The 18,927-nt window shown below is 38.7% G+C and overlaps 1 protein-coding gene across 13 annotated transcripts in view; it reads right to left on the bottom strand.

The window, feature by feature from the left end:
• The window catches only part of LOC105482354 (EBF transcription factor 1), a 411,036-nt gene that overhangs the window by 35,294 nt on the left and 356,815 nt on the right, over positions 1 to 18,927 (bottom strand). For all 13 annotated transcript variants that reach the window (XM_024792976.2, XM_011742390.3, XM_024792977.2 and 10 more), the window contains exon 11: positions 6 to 94. In XM_024792976.2, coding sequence (XP_024648744.1) covers positions 6 to 94 — 89 coding nt within the window. The remainder of the gene's footprint in view (positions 1 to 5; positions 95 to 18,927) is intronic.

Below are 18,927 nucleotides of genomic sequence, written 5' to 3'. Positions count from 1 at the left end.
CTCACCTTTGGCAAACGCTCAGGGTCACCAGGGTGCCGAGGAATGACCTTCTGTAACCTCTGGAAACCATAATCGATGGTGGGTTCGTTGAGCGCTGCAATAAAGAAGTCACACGATTAGTACATTTTCAAGAAATAAAGCAGAACATGGCTTGCAACACTAATGGTATGGAAATAACCAGGAAGTCCAAAGTTTAATTGATACTTTTGAACTGGATCAGAAGATGATTACGTGAGTGATCTCTTTGCTGAAATTTCCACCATCTGCTTTATACCACGATGGGGAGTGACCTGGCCAAAAGAACATTAGGAGTAGGTCTTGAACAGTGTTCCTTTGGCCAAATTCTACACTCCTTATGTGATCATAAATAGAAAGTAAAATGGTATTTGATGTGAGATTTTTAGGATTCACTTTAATTCAGTTGCTCAGGAAAAAACACTCAAGGGCTTGCCTGGCAGTATCTATATCCTGTAAACAGCAGGAGAATTAAAAGTATCTGCTTAACTGCAAAATCCCTAGCGGACCTCAGCTGATACAATATCTTAGCACAATTAAGCATGCAAGAGGCTGGTGAGAGCAGAGGAGAGTGAATAGAAGTGAATCTTCCAGGTATGGAAAGCCAGTGCCACCCTTGAGAGAGTCTGCAAAGGGGATGGGTATTGAAAATGCCCTGATTCAAAACCCTCACATCTGAAATGATAGATCCTTTCACCAATATTGATATTATTTGGAACCAGTGTCTGAAGTACTAGCTTAGAGAAGCCGAGTCTCCAAAAATAATCCTTGAAAAGACCAAAAGAAGAGCAAATCTGGAATAACATTTGGAGACCATGGACCTTGCTGTGTGCACACTGACCACACACTCTTCAAAGCATGCTTAAATTAAACACAATATTAAGTGGACTCTGGTCTATCATTTTCAAAATTTCTCCCTGGTATATGAAATATCTTCAGGCTGTCTCACGTGAAATAGTGGAGATGCAAAGCATGGCAGCTCCTATCCATAGCCTCCACCTCCCTATATTCTCTAAGTAAGGGGTAAGTGGGTGTTTTTAAAATTTCTTTTCTTTTTTAGTGTAATCAAAGTGTTCAACCACATATTTTCTCACATGCTGAATAAAAAAGACAGTCTGTGTAGTTCTGACATTTAGCTATACATTAAAAAACAAGTTGCCACACGCTTTACTTAAAATGCATTTCCATTAACCTAAATTTTAAAAGTAAGATTCATACTAGTACTAACTTTAAAAAAAACTGTATTAAATTCAAATAGGTCCCAAGGCTAATGGAAGCAATTTGTATACCAACCCAAACTGACTGGCCCACTTTTCAAAATACAGGTATGATAATCTTGTGGTTTTAAAAGGACATTTAAATTGAAAGACTGTGAATTTAGTACATAATTATACCAATAGAACCCTTTAACTTGTCAACTTGTAAATCTAAAAGGCTATCAATCATTTCTAAAGAGGAAATAAACCTTAAAATTCCTTGATTGACAGTGCTTACTTTTTATGTAAGGAAAAAAAGAAAGGAAAAAAAGGCTGCATAAAGTGGCCAGAAATCCATTTACAAAAGTACATTGTTTTACATAGGTGAGTAAAAAGCCAATAATTACACCTCCAAAAGCACATAAATCAGAGTAAGTACTTTTTCTTCACTTGTATATTTTAAGTTAGATGAACTTTAGGTAACTTTTTATTAAAAAGATTTTTTCCCCAAATGCAATGCTTATTGAAGTCATTAATAGAGTGGCATTTTCATGTAAGATAATGTAATCATTTTTGCAAATATGAGATTTAGTCAACCCTCCCCCCCATTTCCAAACAGTAAACTTTCAACCTGTCTCTTGTGGAAATTAACTAAAATTACACCCAGGTGTACCAAATCTTTCTATCTATACTAGTATATGAGTTAGGACACAATATTTATTATTCTTTCCATTTTATGAATTTCTAAACCCTTGAGAAGAATTCTTTTTTCAAATTAGACTTGTAGAGAAATGCCATAGAATTCTTTATTCAGGGAAGCTGTTACTTGTAAAATCCACGGTATTTAATCAAGAAATGCATGAGAGAGACAGGAATCAGCACCAAGGTTTATTTATCATATCCACCCCCCACCCATAATGCTACTTGCCAACAAAAATGTTTAACCATAAATAGTAGCTTTAGACAATTAAATGCATCATTTTAGTATCTGAAAACATAATTCAGCATCCTGAAAATTCTAATTCTTGGTTTTACTTTTCAGTCTAAGTTACCAATAAAATTGGAATTGTTGCCCCACCTCTTCAATCATTAGCATAATGAATTCCTATTGTGTCTAGAAATTCATGGTTGTTAGCTGAATGACTGTCTGATGTATGGCGGGGAGGGATATGTTTCTCCGGCTATATGGCCAACTCACAGAGGAATGACCGACAATATCAGCAATTAAAAGAACCAATTCAAATATCATATGGAACTAATAGCCAAAGAGCTGAGGAGAAGTCATTCTGCTGTCACAGAGTAATTGAATTAGACATATTAAACTCATTATTCAAAGACAAATAAGGATTTACTCCATGGACGTGTACTATGAGAGAGGAAATATTTAAAGAGTAAGGCAAGGGTTTTTAACTTATGTCCCATGCCTTTATGATTTGCTGTCTGTTCATAGTTTTAAACAAGTTAACCGGCCCTCAACACAGGTATTGAATATTACAATGGAATTGTCCAGGGCTGCAGACAAAGCTAACATTAAAGATGCTACACAAAGCTCACTGTCCTAGATCCAAAGGAACCTGATGATTTATCTGATTGCACTGACTAGAGAAAAAAATTAAACCAATTACTGAGTGCGGGGGAGCCATCTGACAAAGACTGTTATTTTAATTGCCCCCACAAAAAATATATTAAATATCTGGGAAGTGAGGGATGGCTAATTTAAGACACCCTCATGGAATGGAATATGATGCAATCCTCAAAAGCAATGACATAGGAAAAAATATTTACTGATATATTGCTTGGTTATAAAGTAGATTACAGGAGCACGTATACAATATAGTTACTTTTTTAAACAAGCATATATAGAATAAAGAAAATGTGTCTGTGTATAAACTGCCAAATAGTAGTTGTTTCTAAGTAGTGGGTCTTAAAGTGCTTTTCTTCCTGCTCTTTTTGCTGTGAATTTTCTAAATTTTCCACAATGAACATGTATTACTTTTATAATCAGAGAAAAAGGTTAAGAGCAAGAGATTGTTGCTGAGATGGAATCTGACCTGCTTGTATAAAGTAATGACATAAGAAACTATGCATTAAAAGGGGTCTGTATACCCTTTAATAACCTTGCATAGGTTATTACAGACCATAAGAAAAATAAGTAGTATACTTTTGGCCAGTTGTATAAATATGTGACTATTCATAAACTCTCTGAAAATCAACAGAGAGAGTAACAGGGAGGAATCGTAAAGAATGGTATATTTATTTCATCAGTGGGGGTAGTCATACCTTAGGGACATACATCTACTCTGCAAGAATGTAATATAAAGTTAATCCTTCAACAAAGTGACCTCATTGTACTCAAGCGCAGGGCTCAGGAGGCACCAGAAGAAATGGGACTAACCAATTTTTTTTCCCCTCAAACTTGGGACAATTCCGAGAATCTGGTAGAGCAAGAAAAAAAAAACAAAAAAAAAACTTAATTGGACACAATTAACCACAAATAAAGAAGCATGAGCATCTTAGATTGAAAAAAGAAAAACAGATGAAGCTGTAAACTGCAAGAGGAATGGAATGATGAGAACAGCTTGTGTGGCCCTGCTTCCAAATACCCAGTCCACACACTCTCTGAAAAGGGTTTGAGAGGGCGTCACCCTAAACCAGTTAGGAACGGTAACTGAATAAGAAAGGATCGTAGGTTTAGAAGAATCCGTTATCCCAAATAGAAAAGCCTCAATGTTTATATCATGAGAATAAAATGGGGCCAATGTATGCATTTTAAAAATTCCAGAAGACATTATACATTTATTCAGTAATCATTTTTAGCGCTTACCATATGCTCAAGGAGAGGGGGTGGCATTCGTAGGAATGAACTGTTTAGTGTCACAATACCATCAGCCCTTAAAAACAAACTTTCTGAAAGGTACACATAATCCAACCCCCAAAGACAAATGAAATCCTCTACTTGCAGAGCTGGGACGCAGCTCAGCATCTCACAGTCGGGTCCTCCTCATAGTCACCACCTCTGCTCTGCTCTTCTTTCTGACAAAGTCTAGGGTCACAATACACTTAATGGGGATACATTAAAGAACCATCAGGTTATTGAGGGGCCACAGCAATTGAATTCAAGCTGTCTTCCCCTGACCCCTTCAAACTCATTTACTGGTAGATATTTACTGAACCCACATAGTAGGACTTTGTGGGGTTGTATACAGCTTATGGAGGGGTACATCTGAAACATTTCCTGCAAATGCATAAAAAGCAAGATCAAATGCTCCTGAACAGGAGAGCAAGCTTGCAGGGTGATGTCTCAGCTGAGATTTCAGAAGGATCCCCTCACCCACAGCTATGATGTGATATTGTGGAATGGATATTGGTGGGATGTATCTGTTGTATGCACCAGGATGCCATTTCAACTGTATCAACATTACTACTTTTGAAAAAAAAAGTTTATGAAATGGTTCAAAGAATCAAACCGTTTTATTCTGGCTTTATGTTGGGACTGCTTATAGAGGGGCTTTAGGTTCCTTCCGGATCTCATCATCTCAGACCCCTAAAGGCAACCAGTAATTTTTATTCCAACCAGCCTCTCAGCCTTTCTCTTTATGGGCTTCAATCCAGGTGGTGGTCAAGACAGAACAGCTCTGGTTCTACAAAGTTACAATCTCTAATGTCCAAATGTGCATGCAGCATGAAACGCTATACGCAAAGAAAATCGAGATAACACAATTTTTTATGCACTCATACTAATCACCAACTTTACTCTTAATAATGAGTGAATTCTAACCAAACATATATGTGGCCTTTTTTATGCCTATAGTCTCTTTTTCTTTTTTAAAGAAATCCACTTCACAAACACATCAAATAAAGGAAATTCTCTGTAAGGGGGTTTATTTGCAAATTAAAATCATATAGTCAAGCCAGATGCATTCTCAGTTATGAAAATTGATTTTTCTCTTTTTGGAGTTTCCTTTTAAAGAAGTCACTCCTCTGTCCCCCTTAACTTCTTGAATACTTATTCTTGGAAACAATGGAAATGAGAGGCTGCAGAGTTCTGTTCAGAAACACCAGGGGAAAAGTGCTTTGGGTGCCATTCCAACATTGGCTCACAGAGTTCCTGCTTTTATAGCTTAGCGACTCACTGCCGTGCTTTCACATATTTCTGGGGTTTTAATTTCCTTTTTTTAATGGTTGTGTGACATGATGTCATTTTGACTGGAAATAAAAAGAAATGCAGATATTAGGAAGGCAATATTAATATTCTATTGCCATTTAATGTCCAAACAAATATCTAGACTCTATGCCAAGTAATAAATAAAACCTCATAGCAGAGGCAATGATAAAACTAGCACCTGGGTCTCCAAGCTTCCCTGGTGACTACTCTATATTTGAACTAAAGGAGTAACAGCAGAGCATTTCCCTCCAAGGCAGATCCATTCTGGGCATGAGAGTTATTACATATGTGTTAGGCAGAGACTTTTTGTTCCATAATGGCCTCATTTTTCCCTCAGTCACTAAATTAACAACCAGAGGTAAACAATAAAACAGCAAGTTATCTTCATGAATCTATCTTTAAGACTGAGTTTAAAATATATAAACCAAAAAATCAACCAGAAACCTAAACAAGGCCAGAAATATTGTTCATGAGGAAATTTGTTGCACTTCCAGCCATTTGGATATTTCATTACCTGCCTAGATGTTTGATGCACAAACGGCACACCAGGTCACCTCTTCGGTGGAAGCGATACACTTCCTAAGAAACCTAACACCAAATTCCTTGCAAGTAGAGCTCCTGCTTTCCCCGTGAAATGCTTTTACAGCTGGGTCCCCCTGCCTCTGGAGCGAGTGAGGCTTAGAAGGGCTTCAGGGGAGGACTCACTGAACCACAGAAAGCTGTAACTTTCTGCAACAAGGGTGTCAAGACGAAGCCAACATAGGCAGACTGCACCAATATAGAAGCCAGAGGAAAATTTCCAAACTGCCTCTGAACACGCCCTGATGTCTTATTTGTAGTCTTCGGGTCTCTTGATGTGTGACAACAACTTTGAGATTCAAAAATCAATCAAAGGAAGCAATACCTCTCTCTACCACAGGCACAATCAGAGATATTAGGTGGCTTGAGTGGCTAAGTCCTTTTTACAAAGAGTATAGCCAGGGCAACATGCAAAGCAAAGGCTGAAGACAGAAGGTCAACTGAAAAGCAAAGAGCCTAGGAGGATGAAACAAAGCAGGGGCACTCGGAGGAAGACTGATGAGGGAAGATCCTCAGGACTGTAGCTTGGAGTGCAAAGAACTTGCATGTGCTTGAAAATTAACAACTCTTGGAGAAGTAAAAGCAATCAAGAAGTGGAACAAAGAATTAGGAGACTTGCTTTTGTTTTTCAAAATGAAATCACCTTACTGGTTTTCTAAAGCTAAAAGTAATGTTTACATAATTATTATATTTAAGAAAATGTTTAAAGGCAGGGAAACCCCCATAATATCCCCATTCATGTAGAAGCATGATTGATATTTTAGTATGCTTTCAAACATTTTCACAATACTATTTTATATATTTTATAAAAATATAGATTATATACATGCTTATACCTATCTCTTTCTTTTTGATGTTTGTAGCTTACCGTATTATACAGATAGACATAATTTATGTAACAAATCCTCCACAAACTAGAATGTAGGGTTTTTTCCCCAAAATTTTCACTGACTTAAGAAGCATTATAATGAGCACTTCTCAGGATAAAATAATATGCACATTTCAAGTCTTTCAGTATACATATCTCCTAACTATCCTTCGTAAAATTTATGCCAATTTACATTTTGACAGGTTACTTTCAAAGGCATCTGCAAAAGAAAACTAATTTTTAGGATTTTGCATCTCGAAGTCAATTATTCTCTAAGTTATAAGAACCTCTGAAGATTGTAGGTGTTAATAGGCAGTCACTATGATTCCTTGTAGAGGTGCCATTTTATTTTATTTTATTTTATTTTATTTTATTGAGACGGAGTCTCGGTCTGTCGCCCAGGCTGGAGTTCAGTGGCGTAATCTCGGCTCACTGCAAGCTCCGCCTCCCGGGTTCATGCCATTCTCCTGCCTCAGCCTCCCAAGTAGCTGGGACTACAGGCGCCCACCACCGCGCCCGGCTAATTTTTTCTATTTTTAGTAGAGACGGGGTTTCACCATGGTCTCGATCTCCTGACCTTGTGATCCACCCGCCTCGGCCTCCCAAAGTGCTGGGATTATAGGCGTGAGCCACCGCGCCCGGCCAGAGGTGCCATTTTAAACATACCCTGAGGTCATATAAGACTCTTTTCAGTAATAACAAAGTACTTTCTAGAAATTATCTCCTTGGTTCCTACAGTGTACCCTTGACGTAAATGTTAAAAATTACTCCTAATTCAAAGGTGGGAAACTGAGGCACAGAAAGAGTTGGTTGCATAAATTAGCACAGAAGCCTCATTGTTTATATTTTTGCAGTCCTTTATTCCAAGATGACTGTTTTATGTTAATATTGATGAACCTCAATTTGCAGCACATTAACAAGTCCTGATACCAAATAAATTAAACTGCTGTTTTTGCTAAATATCTGTGAAACAAAATCCCAGCACTAACAGGAATCTGTGTGCCTCAGCTCCTGACATTTTACACATGAACAAGCCATTTCGTGGCCTGATTTTATTACGTAAGGCTCACCACGTCAACCAACACAAACCTTTCAGGGAGGCCGCCCTAGTATTTTAAATTTGCCCCCAAATGCTCAAGAAACTGTTTTCTGTCTCATCAAGTTCTTCTTATAGGTCTAAGCCTACAAGGAGCTCTCAAATGCTGATTTGACTTTAGAGAGAGAGACACAAATGCTGTCTCTGAGATACATTAAACCAATTTATACTACAACCGGTTGGCATTTTCTGGATGTATGTGAGAAGTTACTGGCAGCAGTGGAGCATCTCTTCATGAACAGACCCCTTTCTTGCCCTGGAGGGCTAACACTCTGTCTAAAATGGGAAGTAGGTGAATCTCCAATAATTAGGAAAAATTGTACTGCTCTCTAAGTGTACTACAGTTGATGAGAAAACCTGCCTGTTACTGCGTATGATGTGCTCTGAACAGCACAGCCTTCCAGGAGCCTTAATTTAGATTCTCAAGTTTGATCCAAGTTTAAAACTAAAATTAAATCCCTTGAGCAAACAGAAGTTTAATGTACACAGTTTTTTTTTTTGTTTTTTTTTTTTTGTTTTTTTGTTTTTGTTTTTTTTTTTTGCCTTCCAATCTTTTTTCATTTTGGTTGTTTTTTTTATTTGGATCATTTATGATTAGGTTTCAAAGCCAAATTTGCTTCTTTAAATGAGAAGAGAAGAATAATTTCCACTGTGTAATGGATGATGGCATTTAAATATTGGAGACCAACATACTCTGTCTTTCTTAACATTTAAGGATACGTCCATAATTCTCTTCCCTACTGGCATAGTTTCTGATATAACTAGAGTAATATTACTTCTATAATTGTTCTTCAGATTTCTTCCCAAAGAGTTTTGACATTAGCTGTTATCGAGGAGGTAAAATCACCCAGCCTGTCTGATAAACATGTTTTCTTACATCCCCACCCCAGCAAGTGCTGTGACACTATACTTTTATCATCCCGTGTGTGTTCAGAATGAGCTTAGAACAGCAATTGCCGGGAATAGGCAGGCGATAAACCGCATTGATTTAACACATCTTGTTTTCAATCATGCTTGGATTTTCTGAGCACGCATTTTTCCTGTACTCTGGCTTGTAGCTTTTATCTGACGAGCTGATCCCTTTTCACTGGAAAATGAAAAGGTCGCACAATAAGACACGGTTTACTGGAACTTGAACACGCACCAGGGAAAGTATTTTAGATAAATACTGTCAGACATAGTGGAGCTGAATTTCAACAACACAATTGCTAAACAACAATACTTATTACTCTCCTAGAACAAGCCTACCAGCGACTTATGGCTCTCAGCAGGGGACAGCACCGAGTCAGGCTCCAAGGCGAAGAAACCCTTCCCTGAGCCTTGCGCTAACCGAACGCGGAGTTCTGGGCTGAAGTACTACTTGTGATTGTTAATATCATGGTTTTATGAGACAACTCAGCAAATGACTCCCACTGTTCGCAGAGTCGTTTCCTCCGAACCAGTGGACAGGTTTCAGAAGAGTTGTAACGAAGTTACAACAGAGCTCTGCAGACGGTCCCACTGGGAAGGAAAAAACAAATCCCAAGAATGGTGATAAAAAAGTGACTCCAAATCATCCACTAATTCCACTAATAAGACAGGAAAGTACTTGTAACTGGAAGATATTAGAAGATTAAGTGATTATTTGGTAACATTTTAATGGAATTAAAGAGAACTTATAACAAGTATGCCATGGGGAAGAGCTACAATGGCCTTGCAGATAAGCCTGGAAGTTTTTATCAGCCAAAGCTCCAACTTAAATAGCATCTTGATTTAAAAATAAATGAAATCAGTTTTCTTCAGTATTGACCCAATGTAAGTGATTATTTTTGCTGAGCATCTTGATCCTAAGAAGTCTCCTCCCCCTGACTATTACAGTCTAGAACCCTTTTCTTTTAATACACATTTTGTTTATACATTTATTGTCTACTTTAGAGCTCCTCAAACTTCCTCTGTTCACAATACCCCGAGTATCTCAGCAATCTCTTCAAAGCATCCCTAAGCCAAAAGCAATGCCCAACAGTTCTGTTATTAACTACTTAGATGCGAACAGTTTAACCTTTATGCGTTAGCAACTTAGTAGGACATACATATTTGAAAAAATTGACAGAAAAATACAACATTTTGTTTCATTTTAAAATAATCACAATTTACTAGTGAAACATGTGTTCCTGGTGGGCACCACACAGCTTTGCACACCTCAGAATCAGACTAAACACAGCCACCCTCATTTTCGATTCCATATTGGTTTTCACATGGCCCTTTTTTTTTAACCATAGTAAATGCTGAAAACCAGCTTTGCAAAGGTATGACACCATCAAAAGAATGCACTATAAGGCTGGGCACAGTGGTTCACACCTGTAATCCTAGCACATTGGGAGATTGAGGCAGAAGGATAGCTGCAGCCCAGGAGTTTGAAACCAGCCTGGTCAATATAGTGAGACCTCATCTCTACAAAAGATTAAAAAATTAGCCAAGCATGGTGGTGTATGACTGTGGTTCCAGCTACTTGGGAGGCTGAAGTGGGAGAAGAACTTGAGCCAGACAGGTTGAAGCCACTGTGAGCCATGATTTCACTACTGCACTCCAGCCCGGGTGACAGAGCAAGACCTTGTCAAAAAAAAAAAAAAAAAAAAAAAAAAAAGCAGTATAATGTAATATTGAGTTTTTAACTACCTTTAGACTGGTAGTTTATCCAGTATCTATCTGATGTACTTGAAGAATCACTGTTTCCCTCAAGTTTAAAATATCTCATAGCATCCCAATAAGTTTGTAGGGACACCTTGGTTGATAAGTTTAGAAAACATGGATTCACTCAGAAGAATAATATGAAGTGCCACAATGAATTACATTCATTCATGTGTATCTTGTCTTCTTTTAATAATTAAACAGAAGCAGCAGCTCACACTTCCTAAGGACTTACTGTGTGCCAAGCACTTTATATGGATTAACATATCCTTCACAACAACTCTACAAGGAGGTACTATCATTATTCCCATTAGACACAGAAGAAAACTGAAGCTTGGGGAGTTAAGACTTTGCCTAAATCCACAGAGCTAATCAATGTAGGGGCTGGGATTCAAACCCAGGCAGTCGGCCTTGATAGCCCTACTCTGAACCTGTTAATTAGAGCAGCAAGTTAGGCCAACCAAGGGCTCTTCAGAGCAGATCTCTAATAATTTTGGCTTCTAGGACTTTTGTGATACTGTTTTTGCTCTTCAGGTATCCTTCTATCTATAATCTGTTTTAGTCCTTTCCTTTGTCTCAATTAAAATTCCATGAAAACACTCTAGAACTCATTTGACTTCCAGTTTCCTAATAACACACTCTTCTTCCCTTTGCCCCAACCCTTTTGGAGTAAGACTGAGCTAGATTGCAGCCAGGCTACATAATTGACCGGATATATGTTCCTTTTGGAAAAGTCACTTACATTCTTTAAGTCTTCCTCAACTATAAAGTAAAGGTTTAATGTGCTATTATTTGTACAGTGATTAGCACATAAATACTCAACAGGCAGTTGTTATTACTATTAATAGAATACAGGCCGTGTGCTAGAAACAGGGGCAGGTGCAACGAATACAGGACTAATTAGACATATTTACATATTCTCCACTCTCAAGGAACTCCAGAGTCTAGAGGGGCAGAAAGACACAAACAGAATCCTAAAACAGTGTGGCAAATACAACAGCAGGAAGATGCGGGGTTCTAGAACAGCGGGTGTGTTATACTTGTCTCTGGGACTCAACCTTCCCCCTTCCTTTACGCTAACTTGGAATTACAGTTCAAAGAATTCTACCACCTCTGGTTCTCAAATATTACCCTGAAAATGAGTTCCATCTGGAATAGGACACAACCATTTCAAAACAATGTAAGTTCTGTGAACAAAGAAAAAAATAGGTAGGAGACACTTAATTAAGAAGGGATTCATTTCCAGACTTGGGATGTTTTATACTGTTTAATTAATTAAATAAAATTACAGGCTTGCTGTATATAAGGCCCTATGCTTAAGAAGATAAAAAGAAAAAGATGTACAGCATGCAAGTCCAGTGCCCTGTGCATCCCCAGCTGGAAATGATTCTATTTGAAAAACTCTTCTAGGCACTGTGCCATACCCTTGAGAAGAATATAATCCAGTGGGGAGACAGGCCTGTATTTGGTGAACAAAAAAGATACAAAACTGTAGCATTACTAATATAAAATAGTACACTGCACCCAAGGAGGAAAAACTAATTCTCTGTAGTAGAGTCAGGAAAATACTTAGCTCAGATATCTGAGTTGGGTATGGAAAGATAAATAGGATTTTTCTACTGAAAAGGACAGGAAAAGCATTCCAGGCAATAGGAATAGAACAAGCAAAGGGAAAGAGTTATAGAAAAGATGTGTTCAAGTAGGGTTGGATGCTCCAGTTTGGGGAGAGTACAGCTTAACATGTTGAGAGTGAGGTGTTAAAGGTTAACCATGAGTAACAGTATTGGCCTTGGTGCCTTGCTAAGAGCAGGTAGACAACAAGGAGACATTTAAGATTTTTGAGATCGTAGGAGCAACACGATGTGATCAACATTTTAAAGAGCCAAAGAAGTAAAATGAAGGCTGACTCTTAAAGGCAGCATTATTGCAATAATCCAAATGGAAAATAAAAGACCAACTAATGATGGGGTGGTCATGGAGGAAAAAGTAGATTTCAGAGATCTTTTAGAATAAAATCTACATGAATTCAGTAATATGCCAGATGTAAGGGGATAGGAAGAATGGGGGATGACTGACATTTCTAATTTATCTGACTGAGTGGAAACAGTGGCCATTTTGCAGAAAGAAAACTATATACAGGAGGGAAAAAAATCATGAGTTCAATTTCAGACATGCTGGAATTTAGGTGCCAGAAGAACATCTAGGTAAAAATATTTAGTAGACAGTTGAGAATAAAGAACAGAAGCTCAGACTGGGCACGGTGGCTCACGCCTGCAATCCCAGCACTTTGGGAGGCCAAGGTGGGTGGATCACTTGAGGCCAGGAGTTCAAGACCAGCCTGGCTAACATGGTGAAACCCTGTCTCTACTAAAAATGCAAAAATCAGCCAGATGTGGTAGTGCTTACTTTTAGTCCCAGCTACTTGGGAGGCTGAGGCAGGAGAATTGCTTGAATCTGGGAGGTGGAGGTTGCAGTGAGCACTACAGCCTGGGCAACAGAGTGAGACACCGTCACAAAAAAACAAAACCCAGAAGCTCAGGAAAAATATCAATGATGGAGTTAATTCTATAGGGAACACCAAGATATAGGTAATAGCAAAAACCACATGTGAAAAGAGAACCCAGGACAGACAACACTATGGTGAACACAAGCAGGTAAGGAATGGTTAGAGAGAGATTGAGACACAAAACAGGACAAATGCAGGTCAAAAAGGTAGAAAGAACACCAGGAGAGAATAGTGTCACTGAAATCAAATGAGGAACTCAGAATATAAGGGGTTGTCAACACCATTTAGTGCAGTCAAGTAACCAACCAGAAGAGGTCTGAGGAGAGGTTGTAAATGTAAGCAAATTTGTAAATTACTATATTTGGAAGTTGTAAATGTTATACTAATATCATTAGCATAAATGGCACACACAGTTTCAGACAACTTGTGGATGCTTTAACCCTAAAGTTCTGGTTTTCTTCAGACTCACTCTGTAACTCCCAGTAAAAAGATATGAACCTAAATGAGTAAGGGTTGGCTAACTTGTTTGCCCAATTGTAGCTTAGCTTATCATAAGAGCCATACAAGAAAGCGTGGAGGACATTCAGTCCCAGATCAGTTCCCAGTCCTAAAGAAAACTGTAGAACTTCAGGTGCCTCAAGACAAAAGCTATGACATTTACCTGAAACAACTATGATGATAAACCTTGAGTTGACTTTTAGATTTGGTTAATCCCTGTTAATATATTTGGAGGAGTGAAGATGAGGGGATTTCCATAGTTCTTGATGTTTTCTGCTCACACTCTTAATGCCTGTCTTTTAAGAAGGGAATGGAACTACATTAATGACTTAAGGTATCCAATGAAGTTCTACTTCTTCTAATCTACCCTAGATTTGGGCTTGTGATCTGTCTCCTCACCACAAAATATTGACAAAATACAGTGTACACATAACTAGAATTTAATCTTCCCCTTTGGATGTTGGTGGTCTTAATATTGGTCCCCAGCGTCTTACAATCAATAGATGTTTAGTTAAGCAGTTCACTTGTTTTGGAATAACAGTTATTGTGTGGGCAATGGGTATGTGGCCACTTCCGCAATAACCCCAGGTCTCCTGACGGAGTGAACATTACAACCACATATTTGTTGCTATTAGCTTGTGAGATGGTGGAAACCAATTTTGAAAAGCAAGTAATAAAGCACCACATAAAAAATAATGGTGTAATTACTTCTTGGTCAGGTAATACCTACTGTGACGATAAAAACCAAAGGGAACACCAAGCATCATAAGTGGGTTTGCTGTAAATTTGACACTGGTTCTGACCTTCAGCAAGGAAAAGGTTTGAACCCACCCACCTCAACCAGGTACACAGAAGACTCTTTGTGTTGTGTATCTTTACCAAGTCTCCGTGTAAAAGCATTTTAATGAATTTATCTCATTAGTGCCTACGTCAATTCTCAAGAGCTGAAGAGACTGGACCAGTCGCTACATTACTGACCCAAAGGCTTTTATAATCTCATTTGAATTTAGGCCCCAAAGAAAGAGGTCTGGTAACTGCATTAGAAAGAAATTGCCATGTGGATATAATTTGTTGTCTAAATGTAGAGGATAAAGAGGGAGGGTGGGGGTTCTAATTGGAATATGGACTACACTGTCCAGGAGGAAGTGAAAATAATGTTGGCCGTTGCTGTTGATTTATAAGCAAACACCCCGGTAATCCACTAACCTAAGCAGAAGAAACCAATCAGCCTCCATCTTCAGGCTCTGATTCTTTCTTTCGTGTGCCATCCCAAGTGCTAGAGAGGCTTCCCTAATTTCCATGGAATAATGTGGGTGGGTGTAGGGAGTGAAAGAGAGGCTTAGCGAAAGTTATGCCCTGAACTTTTAAGGATAGGATAGCACAGTCCATGTTTCAGGACATCATGATTCAGTTTTTATTACTACTGCTTTGGGTTATTTCCAGCTTGGGGGAAGACTCATAGTTAATATTTCTCTTTAGCTTGTCTAAGAGCTGCAAATGGTTCTCTGAAGGTACACGCATCATTAGAAGACTTTATGACAGGATGCTATTAGAGTATAGTATTTGTCACAGCACAGGATGAAACAAAAGTAGGTTAGCTTTTACTAATAAAAGTGACAATAGGTTAAATTCTCAATGCAGCAACTTGAATGGAGATAATGAGAACTCTTAGACCTGGATGGTTGGTTAGAAATGGGTACAAGCTTTCTGGAGGGCAAATTGACTATTTTGGGTGGGGAGGATGAAATAATTTTAAGCTTAGAGACTGAATCTTTATTAAGTTCAGAGGCATCCCCAAAAGTAGTCCCGGTGGCCACACAAATGATTTTTTGAAGTGGGCAAAGGCCTTTAGAAATGCCATCTAGTGTCACCAAAAGCCCTTGTTCTTGCTAAGATTCCTCTGGACCTCTTTTTCCTTCTAACTGGAATTAAGAGACTAAAGTTCCCCAAACTGAATCTTGCATTTCTCTCTATATTGATGGGTGGAATGGACCTGCTTAAAACCAACAAGGAGAAACAAAGTGACCTTCCTTCTATACTGTCTCTATAATCTTCCTGCTCCTATTGAAGCCTGGTGAATTTAGAGGAAATAAAAATACATATTTAGCTCCATCTGTGGAATTCACTTTGCCTGAGACCAACATGTCAGATATTGTTGCTGGCTTTTTCAGAGGGCTGGGACATATCTACAGGAGCAGAGATCAGCTTGATAAACTGCTGACCTGTTCTCAAATGGAAAATTTTTGTGATTATATTGGGACAATAGGTATTGTGACCCTTTAAGGACATAAATCAAACATACTGGATTGCATTTTTCAAAAGCTACCAAAACAACTTTTAGATCCAAATGCATTCTTCTAAGTCTCCTTTCTAACTCTAGATTTAACAGTGTGATCTTGATGTGGTCAGGTAGAGAGGGGCAAAGGCACATCTACTCAATCAACTTCAGAACTTTATTACCGCAAAAATCTTCCTTCAGCAAACACAACCAGGCTTGGAGAGCCTAAGTGACTAGTGCAAATCAACAGCTAGTCAACAGCTGAATCACAACTAAAACTCAAATGTTGGAACCGAACCCACCCCAGTTCCTCTGCATCATTCCTCCATGTAAGCCTGACTTAAACAGGATCATTTGTTGAGAAGCGGTTCTGAGCATTTCACTTTTGCGAACTTGTTTTTTTCCTTCGGACACCCCAAAAGGTAGGTAATTCCTATTTCACAGATGAGAAAGTGTGACTGCTAGTCTTGGGTGAAGGATTGGTAGGTAAAGAAATGAAATGTGATTGAACTGCACCTATGGAAAAAGATAACATCAAATCTGTCATTCAGATGACATCTTCATATAGATGATCTATCTCCTACTACTGCTGGCCATTTCAAAACCAAATGGACCTGCCATTTTGTAAAACAAACACCAATTAAAAGGAAGACAACAAACGTTCCCAGGACCCTGAAAGTATCCTGGACCATGTCTACAAAGCATCCACATGTTTTAAAGCCATTGCCAAGTTGTCCTTTAAAGGCTGTTTTGCAAAAACCTCCAAGACTAAAAACAACATGCTGTGACTTTACCTACATTCTTGTAATGGAAATGAGATAAGAATAGTAGTTCATAGTAATTGATGCACAATGACCATGTGCCAGCGACCGTGCTAAGCACTATCTTACAAATCGCCAACTCTTAGCTGTCTCTGTGAAGTCTATACTGATATCATCACCATTTTACAGGACAAAGACCTTTAGGACAACAGAGAGATGACGGATCTTGCCCAAGTTGCACAGCAGTAAGAGCTGAACCAGGGCAGGCTGTCACTGTTGTTCACTGGCTCCTCTATGATGGACTGCCCCTGTGGAAGGATTTAGCTAATACATTGGAAGCAATGGTATTATCTTTCCCTTCGGGGCAACACAGGAGAAAACAAATAGTAAAAGATGCCTACAGCAAAAATATCTGTCTTCGACTTGAAAAATATAACTGTATATCCACATATGCTATATAAAGACTTGACTCGGTTAAGACATACGTTTTAAAAGGGAAAGTTGCCAGAATGGATCACACTTAAATACAAAACCACTTTCTGTGAGGTGCGTGGTGGTGATGTCACCCACAAAAAGATGGGAAGTGACACGTGCTTCTCCATGACCATCTTCCAGCTTGTTTAATCTCACCTGGCAAGTTTCCCCTCATCAAGTAAGTTGAAAATGGTTATGGAACCCAGAGGCAACTCTGGATAACATGGGTGGAATTCTGGTATGCCTTCTTCATTAACTGCTCATACCCCAGAAATGAGAAGAAAGCCACTCTTCCTGGGGAGTCTTTTAACTGAAAAACTAATCTTAATTGAATGCACATATCAGTTAACTATCTTTGGATTCACAAACCATTAATGCCCCATTTTCACAGAGTGTCTTCTTTCTGGCTTGTCTGAAGGCTGACATTCTCAGGGCTGTGCTTAGAGGAATGTGAGATTCAGCAGGAATATGGAAGGGACAGGAGAGAAAAGAAGAGAGCATATTAAGTGCTCATCTTCACAACCTAATGAGCGTTCTGGGGCTGAGCAGCAAGAGCATCAAATAATGCTGCCCTTGCAAAATTGACATCCTCCCATCACCGCTCCAAGTCAGTGGCAAAGGAATCACAAATAATGCCATTCTGCCCTCTGCATACCAGTTAAGCAGGCTTCAAATGTGCCTACTGAGGGAACACGAAGCTTGCAAATAGAGCCTGGCAGATGTAAAAGGATGGTATAATGATCAAAGGAGGGGGGAAGAAAACTAATTGCAGATTTCTCTCTTGAAATATTTGGCCTGTTCGAAAGTTCCATTTTGTCTCCCCAGAGCAGAAAAACCTAAGTAAGAGTTTGAGGTGTGTCCCCAAAGCAATCTTGTCAAGTCGCGACCCATAGCATGGCAATTCCCTATGGAAGAGGGCCTAGATTGACTGCCCTTCTATGCCAGGAGAAGCAAGCTTCTTGAGGAAATACATACCTCTTCCCGAGTACGTAGCCTCTTAAAGTCACAAGGGTGTGAGAGTATGTATCTCTGCTAATAAAGACATCATTTACAATCGGACTTTGTGAAAGATAGAAGCATATTTAAGTTCTTTTGGAATTTGAAACTACTTGGGTCCTATAAAAAACAATTTTCTAATTGTCAAATTGTCATTAAAATATTGGAAATCATGAAGAAGATCCACCTCCCAAAATATGCAATGCCATCTCTTTAGATTTCCTGCTTTTGCTTTGGAAATAAACTCAGAATCTAATAGTCTTCCCCTTGGCCAAGATTCTAAAACCAACAGTGACTATAATCCTCTAATCACAGAAAGAGATTCCTGACTCACTATATTCCTGGCCTTGAAACTTTGTTGTGGAAGGCACCGCCAAACCAGGTCACGAGTCTAGGATCAACCATGCTACAGTGAAGTCAACACTTCGTAGAAAACTGTGAAAGTGGGCTCTAGTATACCTCCTAGGAATGGCATTAGTTGTGACATAAGTCAATAAGCTCCTATAGAGTTTAGGATTGGGGGAAAACAGGTAATACTTTTTTATTACATGAGGGAGGTGAATATACACTGACTAATAGCAGTGATGAGTTTCTTTTACATAGCAGGAATATTTTCTTGGCTGTGCAATTTAGCATATCAACAAGGGAAGCTGGGCATGCCTTTTCTCAGAGTTTCATTAGCCTGCTAGAATATTTAGAGGTCTGGGCAAGGTAAACTAACTCTCCCATGTTTGTGCTAAAGTAGAGGTACAGGTCCCATTCTGAGTATTGAATTATTTTTTCTCATGATGACATCAACATTGAAACTACAGAGAGCCTCTTTTGTAG

Source organism: Macaca nemestrina, chromosome 6, assembly GCF_043159975.1.
Source record: "Macaca nemestrina isolate mMacNem1 chromosome 6, mMacNem.hap1, whole genome shotgun sequence".
NCBI lineage: Eukaryota > Metazoa > Chordata > Mammalia > Primates > Cercopithecidae > Macaca > Macaca nemestrina.
This window is presented reverse-complemented; position numbering and strand designations above follow the sequence as displayed.